The sequence below is a fragment of the Ambystoma mexicanum genome, chromosome 12, assembly GCF_040938575.1.
Source record: "Ambystoma mexicanum isolate Mex_15411 chromosome 12, UKY_AmexF1_1, whole genome shotgun sequence".
Classification (NCBI taxonomy): domain Eukaryota; kingdom Metazoa; phylum Chordata; class Amphibia; order Caudata; family Ambystomatidae; genus Ambystoma; species Ambystoma mexicanum.
Window position 1 is genome coordinate 30,660,857 of NC_090936.1, and position 25,972 is coordinate 30,686,828.

Genomic DNA, 25,972 nt, shown 5'->3' on the forward strand with positions numbered 1-25,972 from the left:
AATTGTTGGAACTTATCTTAATGACGGAGACACAGGATAATTTCTTTTTGACAACTGTTACATTGAACTTGGGGAACGGAACCCTCAGACTTGCTGCAATGAAACTGGACTGAACTTGGGGGAGGGAATCCTGACATTTAAAATGTGTGGAACTGTATTACCTTAACTCCAAGAGATGGTAACTTGAACACTGTGGTGAATTTGTTGATACTTGGGGAGGAGGAGCTGAAGAATAAGCCAAGCTGGAAATAGCTCAGAACTTTTGGAGCACTGTTTGGTTTATGGTTGAAACACCTACACATTGTTTTGTTTTTGTTGTGAGGGTAAGCGTAGGTTTTGGACACAGACTGACTTTTAAGTTGAACTTACTGACACGGTCTAACCTTAGTTTCTTAAGGTAGGGAAATCCCACCTTAGCATAGGGCAATTTATTTTGAATTGTTCTGTGTTGGGAGAAAAAAGAAAACTTGTTGCTAACATGCTCCCACACGCACAAAGACAGATGGATTGTGAGACCTGCTGTGCCCATATTGTGTGTGGTGAAAAGTATGTACTGACAATTAGAGTTCTTCAGTTTTGGTACGAAGAAGGGACTAAGATCATTTGAATGAAATTACTGTTGATTCGTATTAAGACTGAATGTATTTCTTTTTTTTTTTATCCTTTTCCTTTTTCTTATAATGAATAATGCAAAAGTTTGTAAACAAACTAAGGCAATTTAAATTACAAAAAAAAATAGGGCAAGTTAGGCCATACACCATCCTGACATTTAAGTTAATAAAAGTATTTCTGTTACATTGAATCTGTTGTCTATGTCTACTTCCATGATGCCATCCGCACAGCTCTTACTAACAGTGTCTACTCCATTTGTTATGCCTCCCTGAGACTTTCCTAACTGCAGCATCCACATTAGCTTACATTCTTATTTCACTGGGGACACTTCCTCCTGGCCCATCTATCTGGGAGGACACGGAAGTCGGGCTCTAAATTATTTCACCTTTTTAAGACTGACTTTAGAAAAATGTTCGACTGGCAACAAAAGTCACATGGGGTGGACTGGTGACCAGGACAGGAAGGTAAGGACCTGGTTAGTTAAATCACCCATTTTAACTCATTGGTGTTGGCTAGTAGGTGGCCTAAAGAAAAGAGGGAATCCTTGTTATACCTTGGATTAAGAGATGAGCTCAAGGATGCATTTTTGATAGTTATAGATAGTTATTTCTCCTGTGATGCTGTTAAGATAGATTTCCAACCCTGGGGGAGGATTTTGGGAGGTCACTATGTTATGGTGAATAGGGAGACTCTTGAGATTTTAGCCAAACCCAATCAAGGTAGGTAGTAGCGCGGCAAGGCTTGGTCTCAGGAAGGGTGTGACAGTGGTCTAGATCCACAATGATCTCACACAGAACTCCACCAATAATTCCAATTAGACACGTAACTATAAAAATACAATAATGTATGACACAAAAAAGATATATACATTCGCCTTTAGGACATATAGGAAAGCATTTGATTCAATAACCAGAGCAACACAGGTTAATTCTCTGATGCATTAAAAGTAGAAGAGACACTTTAGAATAACGATAGAACAGCTTCCCTAGCTATTATAAAATACAACCCTAAGATGGCTTGGGGCCTTGTGCCCAAAAGTCACCAGTTCCAAATATATACTTCACAAGTAGGTTTATTAAGAGATTGATGATGGCAGTGGTTAGGATGTAAAAGAGCAAAAAAGTTTGGTAAAGTTCAGGTAAGTAAATTCACTCAATCCCAGACATATGAATATGTAAGTGCATTGGCCAGGCCTCCACCGACCAAAATCTGGAAACAGTCATTTTAGGAACAGGACTTTACTCCCATGTAACTTAATAATTCTGGTCAGGGAGTAGAGTGCTCGCTTTGACATCCGTGTAGAGCCTGCCGACGCAGGTTCAAATCCCGGCAGGGCCAAACTCAGCCTTTCATTCGTCCAAGGCTGATAAATGAGCACCACACACCGTGGGTAATAATAAGCAGCGCTTTGATGCCTGAGGATTTGTAGTGCTCTATAAATGCAAATTATTATTATTACCTCCATGACTGATTTCTCGAGAGTCTACTGATGAGGTTCGGGAATCTTTTGCAGAAACAATTTGGTTGAGGAAGGCATGGGGTTGTGGGTGCAGAGGTCACTTTAAGGGGAGGGGTTTAGTTTTGGTCGGTAGCTGTGCTTAGGAACTGGCTCCAGGCATCTTCCAGCAGAACAGCCAGACCAAGAAAAGATGAAGTGCAGATGGCCATGAATACAAGGAAGACGGTTTGCAATAGGAGTCGCCACGAACAGGCGGTGGCAGGCATATTCAATGGATGAATAAAGGTAGCAAGCCCAACACAGCATTTGTTGATGCAAGAAGGCTAAAAATGCAACAGGCATCTTGTTAAAAAAGGAACGGCAACTGCTGGAGCAAGTTCGCCAATAAGGGAGTGGTCAATCCACCTGAAGACAAATCTGAAGGCTCAGAAGGCACAGTTCCTCAAGTAGAGGTCAGGACTGGTTGTTCCCACTGGTCCAGGGATCGAAGCACTGGGTATTCTTGACATCAGGCAGAGGGGCCAGGGCTTCATCAGTACTAACCTGGTGTTGGTCAGCTGCAGGGGTCGCCCTCAGGTCGTCAACTGGCTGATATTTTTCGTAGAGGACTTGGTTCCAATGACGATTTGTCAAATGGCTGCAGGAGCCCCCCTTTTATCCAAGATTGGGGCTGGGAGCTATGCCTAAGCCGGTTACTAGTCTTTCCGTCGAGGGTTCGTTCCATCGAATCCTTTTGATTGAAAGATGTTTCATCGAATTGCCATATAAAAAGTGCAAAGTGTTTATGCATCGAAACCCTTTCATCAAATAGGGTTTCGTTATATAAACACTTCACATTTTTTGCATGGAAATTGGGTGAAACATCCATAACGTTATAACGTTATAATGTTTCATTGTTTAATGTAGGGTTCCCGCCCCAACCTCCCAATAAAATAAAGTTCTCCAGTCCTAGAAAATAAAATGAAAGTGCACACTACATAAGTCAGAGAGAGCGGTCCAGTGCTGAAATCTATAATGCGCTTGTGTTCGCCTCCAAGTGCCAATGAAGGCACTCAAACTTGAGCAGCTGATTTTAATGAATTGCACAGTCCCATTAGTGTGGTACTGAGTTTATTGCTCAATTGCCCACAGCATCTGAAGCTGTACTCCAAAGTGACTGTTGCCGTATGCTGCCAAACTTATAAATCTACTGAAGTAGCGAGCCCAAACATCCCAGCGAAATTACAAAACTACTGGTGTAAACAGAGGATCGAAAGATTAAAGAAGTACCCCGGCTTACCATCTGTTGACACAGTCCTCCGACTGAATCGATTGCCCAAAAAGACCCGAATCTAGCGCCACTCTGGCGTATGGGTCATTAATACGTTTGCGTGATACGTGCAACGTCACAAGTTCAGCTCAAAAGCTGCAATGCTGAACCTATGTGCTGCACAAGGGGCCATCGTGCTGCCATCTTTTAAACACCAAGGGCTGCCAAAAAGCGTTTTTATCCTATAAGTTTGGCACTCCCCTTAATCACACACCCCCAGCAAACATTGTCGGCAATGGTACAAGAGTAATAAAAGAGGATTCAAATGTGTATCATTCTCGTACCTCAGCAGCCGTACATAATAATGGTACTAATTATGTCTATAGTATAAGCGGACTATTATAAGCCACCAAAAACTGTCTGCCATGGGTTATTAGCCTTGGAAGTCAGCTGTCCCTGTTCCATACTGTCCAGATTACAGCCGGGTTGCCGGCAACCAGGAAAAAGTCCACCTTTCCTGATAGCACAACATGTTTATAGAAAAAATACAGCAATATAGAAAAATTCTAGTAGTGGGGAATGGGAATCCCAAAATGACAAACAGACAATGGTCAGTCTAGATTTAATGGCCCAACGTCAGGCCAATTTGAGCCTCAAACGAACGGTGACCTAATGTAAAGTGGCAGATCAATGTTGCATAAAGCCATCTGACTCTCAAGAGGTCAATCAGCGTTGAAATGCAACAGCGAAAGTCAAAAGGGTATATACCAAGGTCGCAGGAAGTGGTATTAAGCTGAACTCAAAATAAGAGTCAAGCATACATGAAGGCTAGGATGGTCTACATAGGTCTGTTGAAGACCGATGACGATTCTTCCTGAGCATTCAAGCCCACTAGGTGGCTTTGGGTGTTGTAAATCCACCAGTGTGCTCGATTGGAGAGTCTATTAGCAGAAGCATACGGATCCAGACCTCTTACATGCTCTAAAGCCTACCATCGCAAGCCATCACAACCGTGGTTGTGTTCTATAAAGTGTGAAACAAGGGGAAACGAAAAATTTAGAGTTCGTATCCTGGACTTGTGTTCAGAGATCCTAAATTTGACAGGTCTAGATGTCTTACCTATGTAGGTTATTTCACATGGACACGTCAAAGCGTATATTACGTTCTTCGAATTGCATGTGGTGTGATTCCAGGATTTCTTGTTGATAATGACAGTAGTAGTAGCAGTCGTTGACTCACAATGGCAACAGAACCCACATGGGAAGTGACAGCAAATTCTGTTCATTCCCCACATTTCAGTGATGGTTTTGGGTCTTTTTTTTTAACCTGGGACCTATCGGCTTGGGATAACCAGTTCTTAATGTTGTTTCTCTTTTTAAATGCGTACATAGGAAGGTCCAGATCCTAATTATTCAGCTGTAATAAATGCCAATGTTTGCTGATGGCTTTCTTAATGGCCGAGTGGTGAGTGCTATAAGTCATGGCACAAACCATTTGTGACTGTTTAGGTCTTTCCCAAGTATTTTTGGACAACAAGACCTCACGGTGCGACTCCTCTTCCGTGACTGTCGCAGTACATGGTGAGGGTAGCCTCTATGAGATAGTCTACTCTCTATGATGTCAGCCTGTGTCGAAAAGTCTTTTTCGTCAGTGCAATTGCGCCTTGCTCTAAGAAATTGGCCATAGGGGATACTTACTCTTAGAGATTAAGGGTGAAAACTTTCAAATTGGCGAATAGTGTTTCTATCAGTTGTTTTACGGTACAGATCTACTACAATTGCACTATCCTTAATTTTCAAAAGAAGCTCCAAAAAAAGGTATTGACATGTTATCAACAGCCATGGTGAATCGAAGATGTTCATTCAAGATATTCATCCAGGCAAGAAAATGTTCATGGTCACCCTTAGTTTTGTCCCAGATAATAATAATGTCATCTATGTATCTTCTGTAGAAGATAATAGATTGAAGAAAAGAATTAGATTCATCAAAGATGGAAACTTTTTCAAAAGCCCACATGAATAAAGTGGCATAATTCAGGGCAAATGAGGCTCCCATTGCAGTTCCTCTTTGAACTGAAAATAATTTTTGGTCAAAGAGATTTCCAAAAGATCAATGAGGAACTCACTGGGAACCAGTTGGGGGTCGCTTCTCATTTCCAAGAAGAATTTGATAATGGGCAAAGATTCTGACTGTGGAATGTTCGAATATAAAGACTCCACGTCTAGAGTGATGAATAGATTAGTAGCAGTGTCAAACAGTAGACCTTCCAGGTACACAGTTGCATCTGTAGTATCTGCCAGATAAGTTGGAGTGTCGGCAGCAAGTGGTTTACTGAAGTAATCAAGGTACTTGCCCAAAGGCTCCAAGATCGAGCCGCATAAAGACACTATCGGTCTTCTGGGAGGGTTCAGTCTGTCCTTGTGGATTTTTGGAAAAATATAAAATAGTGGGACCCTGGATTCTAGCCCTTGTCACACGGGCACGTGATACTGATATGTTGAGCTCTAAATAATTTCAGTTTCTTACCATCAAAGGTAAGAAACTGAAATTCTTTAGAGCTCAACATACCAGTATCACGTGCCCGTGTGACAAGGGCTAGAATCTAGTTACGTATACTGTCTGTGGGATCCCCTCTAAGCTTCAAGTAAAAGGTGGTATTGTCCAACGGTCTCAACACATCAGAATCGACAAGAAAGTACACAGGATTAATCTCCAGGGGGTGCTCGTTATTTTTCTGGGGTTTTGCACAGTAATTCAGGAACTTTTCTTTGCCTTTGTATCAGGGAAGTTCCAAAGAACACTGGTTTCTGTTTAAGAACGGGCCCTTACCCACTTTGTTGGGATTATTCGCCGTCAGGTTATGCCGCTTTATTGGTATGGGCTGAAGTGTCTTTCGAGGAACATCTTGCCTATACTGCCACGATTCTTTACGCTTTGAGTTGAGCATTGATATTTTTTTTTCCATATTTTATTTTTCACCCTGACAGACCCACAGACCCAGGTCTGCGATTATGCCCGTGCGACCCCCTTGAGCCAGCAAAATGTGTAAGAATTGCTTAAAATCCCCCTCCCAACCCACGTGCAGCCGCGCTCTTCCCCTTGCCTGCCTCGATTCCATTTGCTTCCCGTTCCGCCTCCCCTGATTGGCTCTCCTCCAAGGTCATAAGTGAATTCCCCAGGGCAGCCCTCTGCCCGTGCAGCCCCCTGCCCGTGCAGTCCCCACGGCTAAGGACTCCAAGGCGAAGGGCGGCTCCAACAGTGGCGGTGTCAGCAGGTGTCCGCAGGGGAAGCCAGCGACCAGCCGTCAACCAGCAGCAACCAAAAAAGTAAGTGTGGCATGGGTGGGGAGTAGAGCAATTACTCTACTCCGGAAAATTCTGCCACTCAACATTACCTAACCTCTGAACTGTGACTGTTAGCAATGTCACACTTAGTTAGAATTGTGAACATCAGCCTGTGCCAGACCCACACAGGATTGTACATGATAGCCACTGCCACATTTGGTTAGAATTATGAACAATAGCCTGCACCACACCCAGACAGGATTGTGAATGTTAGCACTGCCGCACTTAGTTAGAATTGTGAACATTAGCCTGTGCCGGACCCGGACAGAACTGTACATGATAGCGACTGCCACACTTGGTTAGAATTGTGAACATTAGCTCGCATCGCACCAAGATGGGATTATGAATGTTGACAAGTGCTGCACTTGGCTAGAATTGTCAACGTTGGCCTGCGTCACATCTAAATAACATTGCAAATGTTGGCAATGCCATACCCAGTTAGGATTGCGAACATTAGCCTGCATCACATCTAGATAGGACTGTGAATGTTAGCAATGCCGCACTTAGTTAGAATTTGAACATTAGCCTGCGCCACACCCAGACAGGATTGTGAATGTTAAGTAGTCCATCATTTAGAGAGAATTGTGAACATTACGTCCATACTAGCCAACACTATCACTGAAGCTGGCCTTACTCTTAGATGTAATGCCCCTACTCACATAAAAGGCCGTACTCTTGATTGGATTGCAGACATTAACTGTAAAACTTCCAAAACTGCAATTGAACCTTGTACATGGACAGATCACCACCTGATCTCGTTCTCCATACAAGATAATCAATTAATCAACTCAGCCAAAGCAATGGCCCACCAGCCTTAACAAAAAATAAACAAAATATAACAGTCAGTAACATCCTACCCTTTATCCATCCCATCACTAACACAGCCATTCTAACCTCAGACCCTACCTCGCTGGTTGACCTGTATAACTCTACTATTAATCAAGCTATCGACTCTATTGCACTGCTCAAACTTAGCAAAGAGAAACATCGTGCCCACCTGAACACTTGGTTTACTCCCAGCTTGAAAGCCTTACGCAATGAAAAAAGACACGCGGAAGCTCAATGGAGACACAATCCGTCTGACCTGAACAAAAACAACCTAACTACTCTTGCAGATAGATATAAAAAGGAAATCTTCCAAACAAAAAAAGCCACATATAACGCAAGAATTGAAAAAGCAATCTCCAATACAAGGGAACTATTCTCTATCCTAAGGGAACTAGAATCCCCTATCGTCCTGACCGATACGTGCATCAAAAACCAAACATGGTGTACTAACATGCAAAATGCCTTTTCCAACAAAATCACTATGCCTCAAGAGAAAATCATAACCAAAAAATATTTGCTTCATAAAAATGCACTAGTGGCACAAGAAACTATACTTCAGGAAGCCGCCAACAAACAAACCAAACCAAAAAAACAATTTAACTTAAAACCTTAATCTCCATAGCAGAAACTGAAAAGATCATCACATCTCTCAAACCTTCCAGATACTTGGGGGACTCATGTCCAGCACCTATAATTAAAGAAGCAGCTAGGGACCTAGGTCCTTTCATTAATACTCTAATTAACTCCTCATTCGAGTCTTGCTCAGTTCGGACAAATCTTAAAAACAACTAGGTTCTACCTCTTCTAAAAAAGGCCAACCTAGACACAAGTGTACCCACAAACTACAGACCCATAACAACTGTACCGTTTCTCCTAAAAAGCCTAGATAAGGATGGTTATCTTCAGGTTCAATCGTATCTGGAGGAGAACAACCTACTAGGTACCAGTCAATCCGGCTTTAGGCCAAGACATTGGACAGAGACTGCTCTCGTTGACCTAAAGAACCAAATGGATGAAAGAAAAGACAAAGGAGAAGTCTCCATTCTCCTCCTATTGGACTTATCTGCTGTGTTTCACTTGGTTGACCATAAAGTCTTGTGCAACCACCTCAAGTCTGCTGCCCACTTCTCGAAGGAGGCCACTACATGGATCAAATCGTTCCTAGACAACCGCTCCATTAGAGTCTTCTCTCCAAACGCAGCCCCAATACCCAGTACTTGTGGAGTGCCGCAGGGATACTGCGTCTCTCCAACTATGTATAACATATTTACTAAGCCTCTGTTCGATATTCTTGACATGTTGGGTATCTCATATACTAATTATGCTGACGACACCCAGATTCTGATCCCTATCCAAGGAGATCACAACACAGACGTAGCCTTGTCAATAAAATCTGCTTGATCTTACCAACCTGGATGGCCACACATGGCCTTTGCCTCAATGATGATAAGACCGAGCTCTTACTCATTGGGTCAACCAACAGACTAAATAAACTCTCCCACCAGTACAACTCTTTCATCATTGATGGACTAAACATTAAAGTCTCAAAGGAGGTAAAAAGCCTTAGGATTGTATCTGGATTCAACTTTGAACCCTAATAAGCAACTAAGTCAGCGCCACAACCTCTGCACCAGCTACACATGCAAACTGATCCGCGCATGTAAACCGTTCCTCTCAACCAAAGGTTGTATTACGGTAGCTCGTGCCTTAATATTATCCAAGTTGGACTATTGTAATGGTCTCTATCTCAGTACTAGCAAACACAACATTAACAAATTACAAACACTCAAGAATAATGCCTTAAGAACTGCCGTAGGTATCGGGAAAAGCCACCATATATCTCACGCTAGGCGCTCCACCAACTGGCTCTCTATAAAAGACAGAATAAAGCTTAAATCTTTAAACCTAACTTATAAATGCCTCTCCAACATGGCACCTCACTACCTAGTAGAGAGATTTACCAAACACACTTCAGAACGCCCCATCGGAATGGCGCAAAACAACAGCATCAGGGTCCCTAAATTTAAACTAAAAAAAGCAGGAGGAACCAGCTTTCCAATCATGGAAGCTCAAGTATGGAACTCATTGCCCGACTCCCTAAGAGCTACACCATCTTTTCTAACCTTTAAGATGGATGCAAAAGCCTGGCTCCACTCCCTTGACCATTAGGTAGACTTTTAGGTATTACCTCTACTCAAGAAAGGCAGATATCTATTCTTTGTATATATTACCACTGATGTTAACAATTTGCAATTATTGAAAAATGTAAATGTAAATCTGTCTCATCGCGCCTGCTTGTAAATATTGGAGAACTTAAATTGTAATTCTGCTTATTGCACCTTCCTGTACTTACTTGTAATTTTGATTCATTGCACCTGCTTGTAACTGTTAAACTGTACTGCGCCTAGATACCTCAGGGTTAGGAGCGCCATATAAATCAATAAACAATACAGCAAACAATACAACAAATGCCACATTTAGGTAAAACGGCGAACATTAGCCTACGCCGGATCCTGATGGAATTGTGAATGTTAGCAAATGCCAGACTTGGCCCGAAGTTGTGAACACTAATCATCATCTAAACATGATGGTAAAATGGTGGCAAGTGCCACACTTAGATAGAAGAACTAATCCTATCAGTAACTCCAAGCTGGAAATTGCTCCTGCTGCATTGGCTCATAATCCCACGCAAAACACTCCCATCCCATATCATTACGCTTACTCTCTACTCTACACCATCACAAAATTAAAATGCAGCTATACCCCGGATCAATTCGGTCTATCTGTTCACATACAAACATGACCCCATGAACACCTCATCACTCAGCTATCCCATGACATTCCGGCCTAGCTGCGCACATAAGCGTCCTTCAGCCAGAACGCAGCGTAACGCAGCCAGAACCCAGTCTGGGTGTCCACCCACCAGACTGCACACATTGAACAGATATCTTCTCCACCAATTGCTAGGATGCAGCTACCATCTGGCAATTTCATCAGCTGCACACATAACTGGTGCACCCACGCACCCTTTCACACTTTCGCTCTCTACTGACCTGCACTGCGGTCCCCGAGGGCGTTCAACCTACCAGCGCTTTGAGATCATACCAATGATATATAGAGCACTATATAAATGCCAAATAACATAACATAATATTTCTGCAAGGGAGAATTCTCCCGGTAAGTCCGTTAGTCCTTTTATAAATGTCTCTGGAAGCTTCCCGGCCCCTCAGGTTTGGCGCAGAATGGATTACCTGGGTCCTAGTATTGTATCTTAACTTCCTTTCAGGGGCCACTGGTTCACTTCTTTCTTGCCTCCAATATCGTTCTCAAGTTGGACCAGTTGGCTCTTGCAGCCACTTGTTGCTGTCGGTTCGGGCGCAGGTTTCGGACCACCTGTCCCATCGTTTGACCGATTGTTTCTTCTCTCAATCGGTCCACCAACTTTCCGTTTACCATCTCGTCTTCTGCGACTCATTCAGTTCTCTTCTCCAGTTTTCTCTCGGCTACTTCTTCAACTTTCAGAGCTGACACCCTGTCCGCTGACCAGATTTTCTACTACACTCTTTGTTACACCTTCCTCTGTTTTCGGCTATTGAGATCGAGATCTTCCTCCCTTCTCTGGATATCGAGCTCCCTGTCCTTCTTTGCTGTTCAGTTTAAAGAGCAGGGACGGCCCTAGCGTAAACTCGGTACACTTCACAGCAGCTGATCTAGCCTTCGTCCCTCTAGATTATAGCTTTCTTAAGTTCTTCTTCGTACCTGTACCTATGACATCAGGGTGGTTTGATATTTTACAATAACGCATGGTTTGGGACGTGAGCTTATGTGTAGAAGGTCGGGCATTAAACTGCGGGTTTAGGTTGTAAAGGGGCCGTGTCTGCCAATCACGTCCTTATCCCCAGGAGGCGAGTCCTTCTCCATGAGATCCTCCAACATGTTACCACCCCTAGGGGGACTGTTAGCAGCCTTCCCTCCCTAGCCTCATAGAAAAGGGCTCTCTCCCAGGGGAGAAGTGGCGCTATCTGAAGGATTGTCACCCATGGTAGCTCTATTCAGCGAACCTCCTCTCGTAATAGGTCAAGATCGCACAACGTCGCGCCTGCAAGCAGCAAAAGGGCACATAGAGCACCACTGCAAGTTCCCAGTCGAACACGCCTATCAGGACATGGAAGAAATCTTCTACGCTGCACATACATGGTAGGCCAGTTTCTGCATCTGCAATGGACAAAGGGCATATGCCTGCATTGACGCCACCTAGATAGTCGACACCATCATCAACAAGTAAACCCAATGTCATTCACGGCCACTAAGACATCGTCGTCAACTACCCCATTGACGACCAAGACCTTGTCACCATCTGTGACATTGTCGACCACCAAAAAAAATCTTGTCGTAAACTATTACAAAATCCTCATTGCCAACTTCAAAGTCCTTATCGATGACAGTAACACTACCTTGTGGAAGCAAGTGCTATTATGTCTACAAATCCATAACAACCAAACCTACATCTACAACATCATCCTCGTCGACAGCAGCACCAAAGACTGCATCCATCTCGCTGCCACCACTTAAAGCATCATCTTTGCTTGTGCTTCCACACTCCCCTCACGCTCTAGCCCTGGGAACCAACACAGAACCTGCTTTCCAGCCTTCAGGCATGATGATGGAGGAAGTACCTGACAGCCCCCTTTCTGGTTATTCAGAAGGGGCATTCAGCCGTACCAGCCAGTACCAAACATGCCTCCTCCGAAAACAGTTCCAGTTCAACCGCCACCACGTCAGGAGGCTCTGACGTGGTGGCACCCCTGCACCACCTGCCCCCAGGTACGTCTCTATGGACAGCCTGGACACCCTGAATGTTTTGGTATCAGAGTTTCAGCAGACGTTACCAACTACACCCACAATCCAACCACTCAAAGAGAGCAAGGTCCTTCAACCATGGCCAGTGGGGTTCTAGCTGCTCCGTTTCTCTTGAGATCAACAGCATCTACAAAGACCGCTGCAGTTAATAGAGACAGAGACCGAATCCGAGCACGACCCTGATAACCAACAACAATCCGTCCACACCACGTACACGTCGGACTAATTAATGATCTAATCTCAGCAGATGGTGAACCCGGAGGAAGTCCCCACCAGGGATTCTCTCCCAGATGCTCTTTTCACGCCTTGAAGGGTCGAGCCACCAAGATGTTCAGTCTAATGCCAGAGGAGCAGAAAAAAGATAGCCTTCTTTACCAATGGAGCAAACAGCACAGGAAGTCTGTCCTGGCAATACCCCTTCTAGATGACATATGGGACAATGGTCTTCTCACCATGACCAACCCGCCATCAGCACCTCCCAAAAAGGAAAGGTTCAACAAAAAGTATTGAGTCCCAGACTCAGCACACCTGCCTGCGGACACAGCCAACATCAGACTCTGCTCTCCACGGCGGCACGCAAGCTATCTCCTAATCCTTCCTTTATTCCTGCTCTGTCGCACCCAAAAAGGATGGTAAGCACCTTGATGCTTTCGGGAAGAGAGTCATCACCACAGCTGCCATTACCATCAAGGTGGTAAATGCCATGGCCATTCTAGCCAGGCATGTCTGAGAAGTGTGGCTTAAGCTGGGACCCATTCTTGAGTTCCTTCCGGAAGATAAGACAGAAGGCATATGATATACTCCACAAGCTTGAAGCAGCATTTGATCACGCCATCTCAGTCTCAGTTGACATTGCAGACACAGGGCTTCAGCAGCTAATAAATGATGGAGCTCCATCAACAGGCAACCAACTACCGCCCTTAAGTCCAAACTAAAGTTGTTAACATGCCGTTCAACTAAATGGATCGGTTTGGAAAGAAATTAGACAAAACCATCAAACAGATACTGACACAGCATGCTCCCTGGGGACCTTCCAACAAATGTGCCCGCCATTTCATCCTGGGAAATCTCGCTTCTGCAGGACTTTGGGGGCATACCGCCCCACTTACCAGTCACCATCTTACAAGGCGCATGGTACACCTCTTCAGATACTTAAAGGCAGAAATCCCAATCATACAAGGGAAATCAACACTGACGTGGCTCCTCTCCATCCAATCATCCAAGCAGTCCTGACACTCCCTCGACTGTTCCCTCCCACTTCTGCACCCCAGTTGGAGGAAGACTGTCAGAATTCATCCAGGAGTACAGAAACATCACTACCGATGAATGGGTGCTATCCTTCATCCAGCATGGCCATACGCTGGAATTTGGCTGAACACCACCAACCATCACCCCACTCAAGAAGGCAGAAAAGTTCCATTATCCGCTTCAGCGGGACGTCTGGTCTTTGCTTACCAAAGGAGCCATACAAAGAGTCCCTCACACATCACGACGTTGAGGAGTTTACTCCAGATATTTCTTGGTACGAAAAAAGATTGGGATTTGGAGACGTATTTTAGATCGCAGATTGCTGAACAAACATCTGAAAACTCAGACGTTTTTTAGGGTCACTCTACAGCAGGTGCTGTCGCAGTAGAAAGATGTCCTGGAATCTCTAGATCTAGAGGATGCCTACTTCCACATCCATATTCATCGGACACATCGGCGATACCTGCGTTTTGTAGTAGCAGACCAACATTACCTGTACAAAGCACTACCTTTTGGACTGCAGTCAGCACTGCGAGTATTCACCAAACGCCTCACGCCAGTGGTAACACTGTTCCATGCCAAGTCGCCACACAACACTGCTCAAACCATTTGCTGTGTACAGTCACTGGGGTTTTCCCCATTAAAAAAAAGCGTAAACACCCTCCTAGCAAAAGGTGTAACACCTCTCGTGTCGACATCAGTATCAGTCCGTAGCTATAAGTCCTTGATGGGCATGATGTCCTCCTGCATCCCTCTGATACCTCACTGCGGGCTCTGCATGTGGCCCCTGCACAAGTTCCTTGATGCTCGCAGGAAGCAAATCTCTGGGTTGTGGCAGGACTAGATCAAACTGAACCACCACTTCAGGGTGCCCCTACACTGGTGGTCCATCAAGTTCAGGACGCCCCCACCCCACCAAGTCACAGTAGCCACTGATGCTTCCCTAGAGGGAAGGGGTGCATACTCAGACAACCTCAATCTCCTGGAGCTGCGTAACGTCAGTCTGCGCTCAGGTCGTTCCTTCCTAGAGTCACTGGAAAAGTGGTGCAGATCTTTAAGTGCAACACCACAATGATGTTCTACATCCACAAGTACGGAGGGGGGGGCAGAAGATCTCCCTGCCTGTGTTTGGCGCCACAGTCCCTATGGCACTGAAACAGCACATGCTCCTTGTTCCCCTTCACCTTCCAAGACTGCCAAGTACAATGGTGGATTCCCTCACCAGGGAGCTTCACTCTTGTCATGAGTGGGAGGTGCAGGAGAATCAGCTCCAACAGGTTTTGGGCTTGTGGGGAAGCCGGACAAATACCTATTTGCCACCTAACAAAATAAACAGTGCCCACTTTTTGCAAGCATGTTTCCCCACCCTGAGAACCTGGGGGTTGCGTTCTCATTCCCGATGACGGGGAAATTCCCTTATGCTTTCCCTCTGATTTTGCTGTTGGCTCTGGTTCTAAGTGTCTTTACATAACATCAGTGCAAATTGATCATAGTGGTCCCTGCATGGCTGAGGTGGTTCTGGTACTCCAACCTCCTAGAACTCTCCTCGTCCACCCCAATCAGACTTTACCCTCATCACAATCTGCTGTCCAGGAACAAAGGAGACATTCTCCACCCCGATCCAGCCTCCCTCAACCTGACGGCTTGGCTGCGGTGTTCCTGGAATTCAGCACTATCCCACTACCTAAAGACTGCAAAGACGTTCTAGCGTGGGGCCACGCTCTCTCTACACTTGCTTGTTAAAGCAGCAAATGGAGGCGGCTTAAAATATGGTGCAAAGCCAAGAAGTTAAACCTTTGAACCATTCAACCAGCAGCCCTACTGCCTTACTTATTGTCCTTGGCACAGGCCGGGTTGGCCCGCTCGTACATTAAGGTGCATTTAGCGGCAATCTCAAGGTATACCGGTCTCCGGCTTCGCCTTCACTTTGGTCCCAAAGGTTGTTCAAGGAGTTTCTCAAAGGACTCTTTCGTTCATTCCTTCTAATCAAGCGGCCAGCGGCAGCGTGCGAACAGGCTTTCCATCTAGCCATCACCCCTGCCAGGCGAAATAGAGGCATTTTCCTGCAAATCACTGTGAGGGGTCAGAAATGAGAGGGCGGACACAAATTTGTAACATTTTCAACATTAGACATTTTATTAAATTAAAAGGGTTGGATAACGGGCTTTCTGTCACTATCCTGAAGAGTTTCCCTGCCTAGGAAACTAAAGCTAAAGGTCTGAGTCTTGTCCTTGAAATTATGTGAGCATTCTTTGTGTCCAAAATATGTCTGTCCCTCACACTTTAATACACAAATAAAGGTGCAAGGTAAATGTTTCTGTTTTTTACTTAATAAAAAGTGTAGGTAAATCAAGCATGGAAATTCAACAAATAATTCTTGAATCCAGGAGGGGGTTTCCTTCCCCTAGATTATTTAGGTCGAAAAACGAAAGTGCCATTCTCAAAGCCCGATTCTTTAAGAGTAGTTGGAATATCTCTTTCCCAAAACACTTTAAGGATGGCAAAAAGTGTCTTCTACTATTTATGTGGAATCATTGTTTGGAAATAAAACGTCTTTTTCCACAATGCCGTTTGGAGAATAGCAAAAGGAAGTCTCTTCTACTTTAAAGGATGGCAACATGTCTATTTTCCACAACTGCTTCACAGATGACAAAAGTCTCTCTTTCACACAACTGTTCCAAGAATGATTTCCTGGTATATTCCCTTGCCAGGAATCGTTCACTATGTCTCTTTCTTTCATACGCTTTATGGATTACCTGGTATACTCCCCTGCCAGAAATCCCCCTTCTGGATCTTGCAGATCCCCTGGTGTACTCTCCTGCCAGGTACCTTGCTCCAAAAAAAAAAGGATTAACTGCCTGATCTGTTTCTTTCACCAGGTCTTCCTACGGTGTTCACTTTCTTTCAAAGTATAACACAGATGCACTCCTTCACTGTTTATACCTCATTGACTTTAGGTACTACTTGTTCCAACTTCCCCCATATTGATATCCCATGTATGGTGATTTGTTCAAGTTCTGTCAGTCAACCTCTTCATTAGTATTTCTTGGCTTTCGGAAATGCTTGTTCCAATTTTTATCAAATTGACATTTCAGTTACAGAGATTTGCACAATGTTTGCCTTTCCAATCTATTTGGTCGGTATTCAAAATAGTTATTCAATTGTTTGTAAGTTTGCTGGCATGTTCCGGGACCCCCAACTTCTCTGGCCCAACTCACCAATGTAACGTATAGCTGCAGCAAAGTTCTATCTCTGGGAAGTGTAAGAAACCTTGGGGTTATTCTCCCATGTAGAATCAGAGTATCCTCTATTCAGCTGGCCAGCGGAGGGCTGTCGCTTTCAGATCCCAACCCTGAGGGCGGACAAGCGAGGGACGATCCCTTGCGTAGGGGAGTCCGGAGTTGCACTCGAGAGAATACCCTAGGTGAAACGTGGTATGTCAGTGAGACGACAAAGGAAGGTCAGGAAATCCCGGAAGCCTTTGTGGGTTATGTTGGTTCCATCATCCCTGACCAAGACCTCCCTAAACTCAACCCAAGTGAGAACAAGAGACTGGTAAGACAAATAAGTGGTCTTCAGGGAAGCATCCCTTTATCTCCCCCACCCTAGACACCAGGGAATATTATCAAGTCCCACGTATGTATGCTACTAGGTCAGGAATACAAGGTGACGGACTGAGAGGGAAAACTACTCCTTTGAACAAAATCCAAGCCACAGGCTTTCCTATATCCCCTGTCAGTCACTGTTTATTGCTTCAATAAACACATCCGACCCACAGAAACATTTTAACTCCCCTCCCCATTTCCGACTAACACTGAGACGAGTAGAGGCAACTAAGATCAGTAAAGATTACCCATAGTATTACTTTGGGCAAAATAAGGGCAACTTACCCTAGAAATAACTCTAGTTGTCTCACTAATAGTCAGGCAGGGTCAGGCATTTAGTAGTGACCATTCACACCTGACTCCACTTGACTTGGTTTTTCACTATAAAAGGTGTGGTCTTGCACAGATGGAAGAGCGAGCTGGGGAAGCATACTTGACCAGAGAAGCCACAAAGCTCGGAGCTGCCGGAAGAAGGATCCGGAGAAGAGCGGTGTGCTGCGATGCTGGCCCAGTGCTTGAGAGGGGCTGCAGTTTGACTGGAGAGCTGTGTCTCCTGAGAGCCGGAGGAAGGCAGCTGGGACCCTGCGGGCAGCGTCCAAACAAGTGCTCGTTCCCTTGGGGTCTTTGCCGACCCCAATAGTGTCTGAGGGGCAGGTGGTGAGAGCCTGACCTCAACCCTGCATATATTGGTGGGACCGCCTCTCAATGTGATGCTGCCTGGTGAGTTTCGTGAGGAATGTGAGAGAAACTCAGGAGTGTGCATTTGGGTGAGAGCGAGAGAATGGCACGGGCAGTAAAAGCGGCACGGAATTAAAATAAAAGACAAGTACAGAAAAGCTTAAAGACGCTGAAAGCGTAATGTTGACAGAGCAGAAAGTAGAGCGAAAGGCAGATCGGAGCAGAAAGTGAGTAAAAGTAAAGACAAGCAACAGTGCGAGTGACCCATAGCAGAAAAGGGGGTGCAAAGTAGCACAAGAAGAGCAAAGGAAAAGTGCCAGGTGCTTGATAAAAAAGGAAGGCAACAGTGCAAGTCTGTACGGAGAGGAAAGAAACAGTAAAGGGGTGCAGGAAGTGCCCAAAGAAGACAGAAAGTGAAGAGAGAAATACAGGGAGGAGTCATAGGTCGGAGTGATCGTGCTGAAGACGAGCCAATACCCTGGCATTTTCAAAAGTCTCTGACTTCACCTCATAAGTGAGTATGTGCAAAGAACTGTGTGCAAAAAGGCAAGGCTCATCCTGAGAACTTGAACTGAGTTATTGAACTGGTGTTTAAAGCTGGAAAGGGGCCTGAGCTTGGGGGAGGGATCCCCCAGAGGCCTATTGAAGAAAGCAAAGTTCACCCTAATAAAAATGACTTTGTGTTGAAAGTTGGAAAGGGCCTGAGCTTGGGGAAGGGAACCCTGCAAGGCCTATTGAAGAAAGCAAAGTACACCCTGATAAAACTGAACTGTGATATAATTTGTTTTGTGTTGAAAGCTGGGGGATGCCTGAGTTTGGGGAAGGGAACCCTGAGCGGTCCAACCAAGTTGGAGACTTATTGGTTGTCATTATAGTGTTGAAAGGAGTGAAGAGTAGGGAAGGGGACCGTGAGAAGCTTCTAAAGGAACTGTGGTACATTTCTTTTGTGGTGTTTGGAACTTGAATACGTTGAAGCTTGATGAAGGAAACTCAAAAGAACTCAGAGACACTGAAGGTATTTGGAATCATTGCAAGGACACGGTGGAGAAGGTCTTAGGAACAGCCTTGTTGATTGAACTAATTTTTTGTGACATTGACCAAATTGGACCTGGTGAGAAGACCACCTGAAACCAACCTTGGTTTCTTATTTTTTGTTGAATCACTATTTTACTTTCAAAGAAGATGTACAATCACAGAGAGTGAGGGCAAGCATAGGCTTAGACATGGCCAGACTTTTATTTTGTACCATTAGAAAGATAAGTTAAGGGAACCATCCCTTTAGAGTTAGGGCCAGTCAGGCATTAAACCAAACCCAGAACCTTGGTAAATAAAGTCTCTGTCTCTCGTCATACCATGCCTGTCATGCAGACCCTTGTTCGTCTTGTCATACCATGCCTGTCATGCAGACCCTTGTTCGTCTTGTCATACCATGCCTGTCATGCAGATCCTCGTTCGGTTCTCACGTCGGCTTCACAACTACTTGCAGATGGAACGAGGCATCTTGCTCTCCGAGCACGGCTCGTCTCCGTGTATCAGCTTCTGCTGTTGTTTCCGCCTCCCACTTGGCTTGCTCTGAAGCTCTCCTCTTCTTAATTGTAGGTGTTCCTCAGGTTTAAAGGTCCCACGCAGCTGATTGCAAGTATGACAACTAGTCCGCACATTTTACTTGGTTTCCTTCATTCCACATTGACTCCTTCCTCCTTTTCCTCGTCTCAGTACTTGAGGCTTTATGGGAGTTGGAGTCAAAAGGACTTTTAAACCTTTTTAAGTTACATTGCTTTACATCTTTGTTTAAATAACAACCATCAGAAACAGGAGGTGTTAAATGTATTTTATGTGTAACAGTATTTTGTCTAGGAATCTTGACAAGAAGGCGTTGTAGGGTTTTACAACTGGAGGGATTTGAATAATGACAACATGCCATCAGGAACTCTGGAATTATAAGGTCTTCTTCACATGAAAGGGAAGAATGCAGCGTCTCTCCTGATGAGTCACCACATCTCCCCGACAGCCATCTCTCCTACCATGTGATCCTCCCTCATAATACCGGCCTCAGTGTCAAGCTAAGATAGCGGCTGCCTTCGCCTGGCCACATGGGAGGAGATTTTAGGTTGGGGTTCAGTGATGACTCCATAGGACCTTAACTGGCGTTTCACAAATCCAAGGTGTTTCTACGTACCAATCCCTCGTTTGTGCCGAAGGTGCCATCCACATTTCACCTCAATGAGCCTGTGGTGTTGCTGGCATTCTTCCTAGCAGAGCACACTTTAGATGTCGTGCGAGCTGCAAAATACTACGTCTCATGCACCAAGCCCTTGCAGCAGACTTCACACCTTTTTGTGACATTTGGCCCATCTGGTAGCAAAAGATACTTCCAAAACCTTCAATCGTCAGATTCATTTTATCCTGCATCTCCTTCAGCCAGCAGCAGGTGGGCAGACTTCTCCCTGGCAGGCCCAGAGTTCAATCCAGCAGATCAGTGGCCGCTACTACAGCACTCCTTTCTGGCGTCCCACTTCTGGACATCTGCAGAGCAGCAACGTGGAGTGTTAGGTCAGATTTTTTAATTTGATGCCAAATCTCCATCACCTGTGAGACCCACAACATTTTTTTACTGTACTTGTGGATTTCTTTCCTATGTTCCTGGGTGAGTGGGAACTTTTCCCCCCCACTCACCCTTTCTTTTACTCTGGTTATGGGAGTCATTGTTATGTATCTCCAGCCCTCGTGGGCTTCCCTTTGTATTTTCTTTTACATTCCTTGTGTAGTGTTCCCAAGGGTAGAGGGATACTTTTTAATCCACTACATTTTATTTTGTGAGATCAGCACACCCCACCTTATGTAGAGTGCTGAGGGGTTACACTGTATCCCCTTTCGAATGGATTGTGTCCTCCAACGTATTCCACATCTTTGACTTGTAATGTTCACAGCTGTGCTACTTCAGACATTTTTCAGCAGAGGGCGTCCTGCGTCGATGGTGTCGGGTCGATGTACCTCAAAGGCCTCCGTCGAGGGCGACGTCACCGGATGTTATAAATAGGGCGCACGGCGCCCGTAGCTTCAGTTCCGTTTTTTCCACAAACGTGTTTGCTTCGAGAACTCGGTGCGCCTCGTGTATTCTTTGTGAATATGTCTTCATCTACCCCTCCGACTCTGTGGTCTGGCTTTAAGTCGAAGATGTCGATTACGGACCTGCACTGCATTTGTTTGTGGTGTCTGGGCGAGATTCATGACACCGACGACTGTTCAAAATGCCAGTCGCTGACTGCTAAGGCCTTGCTGGAGCATAAGGGGAAATTACAGGTGTGTCGGGGTACTAAACCCAGCAAGTCCCGAAAATCTGCGAAAGGGATGTCCGACGATTCGAGGGGTGACTGTCCTTGTCGGAAGGAGTCCCGTGGATCTCGATCCCGGACTCAGTTCCGCCACTCGTCCTCGTCTAGGCACTCCCGAAAGCGGTGTCGCCGGTCGCCTTCCCCGTCCTTGTCAGATAATGGCGCAGCGAGGAAAGTGGTTTGTCCCACTAAGTCCTCAACTCTGGAGGAATGGGAGGCCTTCAGAGAGCAGATGCTGGCGATTTGTCAGTCCCAGGGCACAGTTCTGTCTGCGCCTTCAGAAGAAGCCGGCAGGGAACAGTCTCGGTCCGATGCTCGCGCGCCTTCGGGCCCAGGTCCTCGATGCGATACTCATCGGGAACCGTCTAGGTCCCGTTCGGACAAGGTTCAGGTTGATCGCCAGAGACGTGCTAGATCCAGGTGTCGGTCTTCATCCCCGGCGAAACCGCAGAAATCTGGTAAGGGCTCGGGGTCGGCATTGACTCAGTTGGAGCTGTGTCCGTCGGATACGGAGGTCGATGCTTTGCCTTCCCCCCAGCCCTCTGTGCCGTTGTCGCCTTCGGGGCCTTTTGGCCGGAATTTGCAGATGGAGGTCCCTGGTACTGTGGATCCTCCAAGGAAGGCTAAATCCAAGTCTGTGAACCCTGTTAAGGAATCCAGACCCACTTCTGTCCCTAGGCAGGAGCTCTTTTTTCCCCTGGATGATACCTATGGGGATGAGGAGAGGTCATATTTGGAATGTGACCCTGTTGAGCCTGATGTGGCTCCTGTCTTTTCCGGGGAAAGTCAGTTGGAAGACTTGTGTCAATCACTACATGATGCCAGTGGCTTAGACACATCTCCTGAGGTGGAGTTTGGCAGGCCTGAGACTGGGGCTCGTGCTGAGTCCTCTTATAGGAGACTGATGGCTAGGATTACTGAGTATCTTGATTGGTCTAGTCCTCTGGATGCATTTGTTCAGGATGACTTGACTGATGTTTTGGATCAAGGTCAGTCCACTGACCCAGTGTTGCCTTTTTATTGGACTTTGTAAAAAGGGTGGCGGCTGCTTAGCAGACCCCTGAGTCTCTTCTGGAGGTTAACAAGTCATTAACTAAAAAATACCACCCTTCCAGTAGCGACCTCAGCTACATATCCACTCACCCCACTCCCGAGTGCGAGAGATTCTGCTCAAGATTCTGCTCAAGGGAATTTCCTCCGAGAGGAGCCTTAGGGGACACATTTGTCGTGGATTGGTCATTCCCACTTCTGTACGCGTTTCCTCCGGTCCCCATCATTCCTCATGTGTTAAGGCGGTTGCAGAGGTTCAGATCCCACCTGATCCTCATTGCTCCGGATTGGGCCAGGAGAGCGTGTTATCCGGACCTTCTAGAGATATCCATCTGTCCTCCACGCCGTCTTCCCTACCCAGAGGATCTTCTCTTGCGCAAGGGGGTGGGGGGGGGTCGGGTTCTCCATCTAGAGGTCAAGACTCTCAACCTTCACGCTTGGTTTCTGAAAGGTTGAGTTATAAGGATTGGGACCTCCCAGGTAAAGTGATGGAAGTGTTGCTTACGACCTGGCTGCCGGCAACCAAATCCCTGTACCATTGCAGTTGGTGTAAGTTTTGCGACTGTTGCAGAGGACACAATGTCGACCCTTTTCAGTGTTCCATTCCCATGGTTCTGTCTTTGTTGCTTTCTTTGGCCCACTGGGGTCTTCAAGTAGGTGCCATTAAAGGTTACCTGGCGGCGCTGTCCATCTTCAAGCGCTCGTCTGAAGAATTTTCTTATTTTAAGATTCCTTTGATTTCCCAATTTCTTAAAGGGCTCACTAATGTGTTCCCACTGTCCCCATTTCAGGTGCCGGTATGGGATTTGAATTTGGTCTTGAAATTCCTGATGGGTGCTCCATTTGAACCTTTGCCCGCTTGTCCTTTGAGACTGTTGTCTTTCAAGACGGTTTTCTTGGTTGCGGTTACATCCGCTCGCAGAGTGAGTGAATTACAGGCACTTTCATCTAAGCCACCCTTTACTGGGTTCCACAAGGATAGGGTTGTACTGAGGGTACGTGCATCCTTTCTACCTAAGGTAGTGTCTGAGTTTCATTTAAGCCAGAAAGTGGTACTTCCTGCTTTCTATCCTCCTCATCCTGGTAAGGAAGAGGAGCGACTCTATAGGTTGGACCCTAGGCGAGCTCTGAGCTTTTATATTTCTAGGATGTCCAGGGTCAGAGTGGACGATCAACTCTTTGTGGGGTACGCTAGACACCGATATGGCCAGGCTGTTGCCAAACAGACCTTGTCCAGGTGGATTACCCTCACCATTACTTAATTACAGATTGGCGGGAAAGGACCCTCCTGAGGGTTTGCAGGCTCACTCCTCTAGGGGCGTGGCTACTTCCACTGCCCTGTAGCAGGGAGTTCCTGTTAGGAATATTTGTGACACAGCTACATGGGCTTCTATCCACACCTTTGTCAAACATTACTCCCTGGATACGCTCCATGGTCAAGATATGGCCTTTGGTAAAGCGGTCCTTTATTCTGCCATCTGATTGGGTATTCTAATTTCTTCTTCCTCTCCATTTTCTGGTACTGCTTTGGTAGTGTCAAAGATGTGGAATACGTTGGAGGACACAATCCATTTGAAGAACAAGTTACTTACCAACTGGCAACGTTCTTTCGACTGGATGTTCCTCCAACGTATTCCACATCGCCCTCCCGGCCTGCCTCTCTAGAGAATTTCCTATGCTATTGCAGCTTGCGTTCCCTCAAGGCTATGTGCAGTCAAGCAGGCATTGTGTACGAGCAGGTCACACGTTATGGGGTAAAAAACATAAACCGAGGCTATGGGTGCTGTGCGTCCTATTTATAACATCTGGTGACATCGCCCTCGACGGTGGCCTTTGAGGGACATCGACCAGAAGGCATCGACACAGGACTGCCTCTGCCGAAAAATTTCCGAAGTAGCACAGCTGTGGACATTACATGTCAAAGATGTGGAATACGTTGGAGGAACATCCAGTCGAAAGAACGTTACCAGTTGGTAAGTAACTTGTTCTTCTCAGTGCTCCTGTAACATTTTGGTTACAGTAAAGAGCATACTTGAAAGGCTGGTGGCAGTGGATGGGTACTACTGACTTTGGTGTAATTTTTACCCGCAGGCTGTGTTTACAGCCCCGGTAATGTACAGAAGGGTCACAATTGACCCAAAATGGTGGCTGCATTCTTTTTTCGCCATTTCTTGTATGCCTGTTCTTTCTTGTTCCTTCAGTCGTGCTGGGTGGGAGAGGTCCTGGTTTGACTTTTGCCTTTGGCAGAAATAATTTGTGAAGCCCGCTCACCATTGCCATTGCTCACCAAAGCTCTGCAGGGATATTTCTGGAAGGTCTGTGGCCCTCACCACCAGGCTGCCTAGGGGCAAGGCACGTATCCATTCTGCTATAGAGTTGGCCACCAGGCACTATTCTCCTATTAGGACTCTGCTTTTCTGCGATACTTGCTTTCACATGCAAATTCACTGGGTCCCAAGCAATTGCATTTACATTCCTGATGTCAATATGTTAATGATTAAAATGGCTATAAAATATCAGAGGCTATTATTGGATGCCAGATAATTGAGGCATCTTCCTGCTCGGTCAGGCATGTTCTCCATACAAGGGGCCTCATCACGAGTTCGGCTGTATTCCCAGCTGTAATACCGCCGACTGTAATAGCCCTAGCACCGACCGTCCGGTGGTATTACCACCGGATCACGGGTTGGGCCTTAACGGTAAATCCCCATTCCTGATTGGGTCCATTGGATCCAATGGGGAATTTTCGGTGCTAAACAGCTGACTGCAATACAGCCGAAAACAGGGATTTTCACTTCCAGAAAAAAAGCTGGAGGTAAAACAGCTGATTTAGTGCCCAACTCATGATAGGGTCAGCCCTTAAATGCGGCGGTAATACCGTTACTACCACATTTAAGGGCTACAGCCCAACTCGTGATGAGGCCCAAGGTCTTTTGGTACTCCTCCACTATCTTGGGAATGCATTCCACTGACAGTTTCTTTACGTGGGGAATTTGTTTTCATCACTGTTGTGGAAATATAAATATTAAACAAGATGAGAATGACTGGACACTCCTGACCTAGGATATTGTTTGTCTCCACAGTGGTGTCGAAACTAGTAAATAGAGGTTACCAACCACATCTGGAAGACTTTCTACTTAGAATGAACTTCAATAACTACTACAAAGACAACTGACACTCACCTGGGACAGCTTGCTGCCACACATCTCCTGTGTAAATCATTCAATGTTGTATATTTTTCATGTGTGCTGTAAATGAAGTGTAAATACTCCTTTTCTGGAAAATAAACAGGTTAAAAGAGATGCAGGAAAAGTTGTCCACTTTTTACATGCCTCACAGGTGATTTGGTCCATTTGCTATACTGAGAAAGATATGAACTCTGTTTGCCATCATTGTACTACTTGAGTGCAGGGTCAAATACTGCAGGTGTCCCCCCCCCAACCCCCTTTGCTCTGGGACTAGCAAACAGGAAATAGCAAAGGCTGTCTTATTGTCCCCCTCTGTTGCAAATTGTACAAGAAATGTTCTTGCAATGCCTCAGGTCCTTTTTGATTTTTTTGTTGTCTTTATTCATTTTCAACAAACACCAAAAAGGTGCAGCAACCTTAACCATCGTATATGCCCCTTCACTCTGACCCCCCGTCTCCACCGGCCACGATGAGCTGGTTTCCGGTAGCTATTGTAAATTCTTCTGCCTCTTTAAT

At 45.7% G+C, this 25,972-nt stretch overlaps 1 protein-coding gene across 1 annotated transcript in view; it reads left to right on the plus strand.

Annotated features, from left to right (window-relative positions):
* TUBGCP6 (tubulin gamma complex component 6) overlaps positions 1–25,570 on the plus strand; it is a 728,796-nt gene extending 703,226 nt beyond the window's left edge. The window contains exon 26 of the mRNA XM_069627853.1: positions 25,352–25,570. Within this exon, the coding sequence (XP_069483954.1) occupies positions 25,352–25,443 (92 nt within the window). The 3' untranslated portion in view covers positions 25,444–25,570. The remainder of the gene's footprint in view (positions 1–25,351) is intronic.
* Positions 25,571–25,972: the final 402 nt, after the last annotated feature.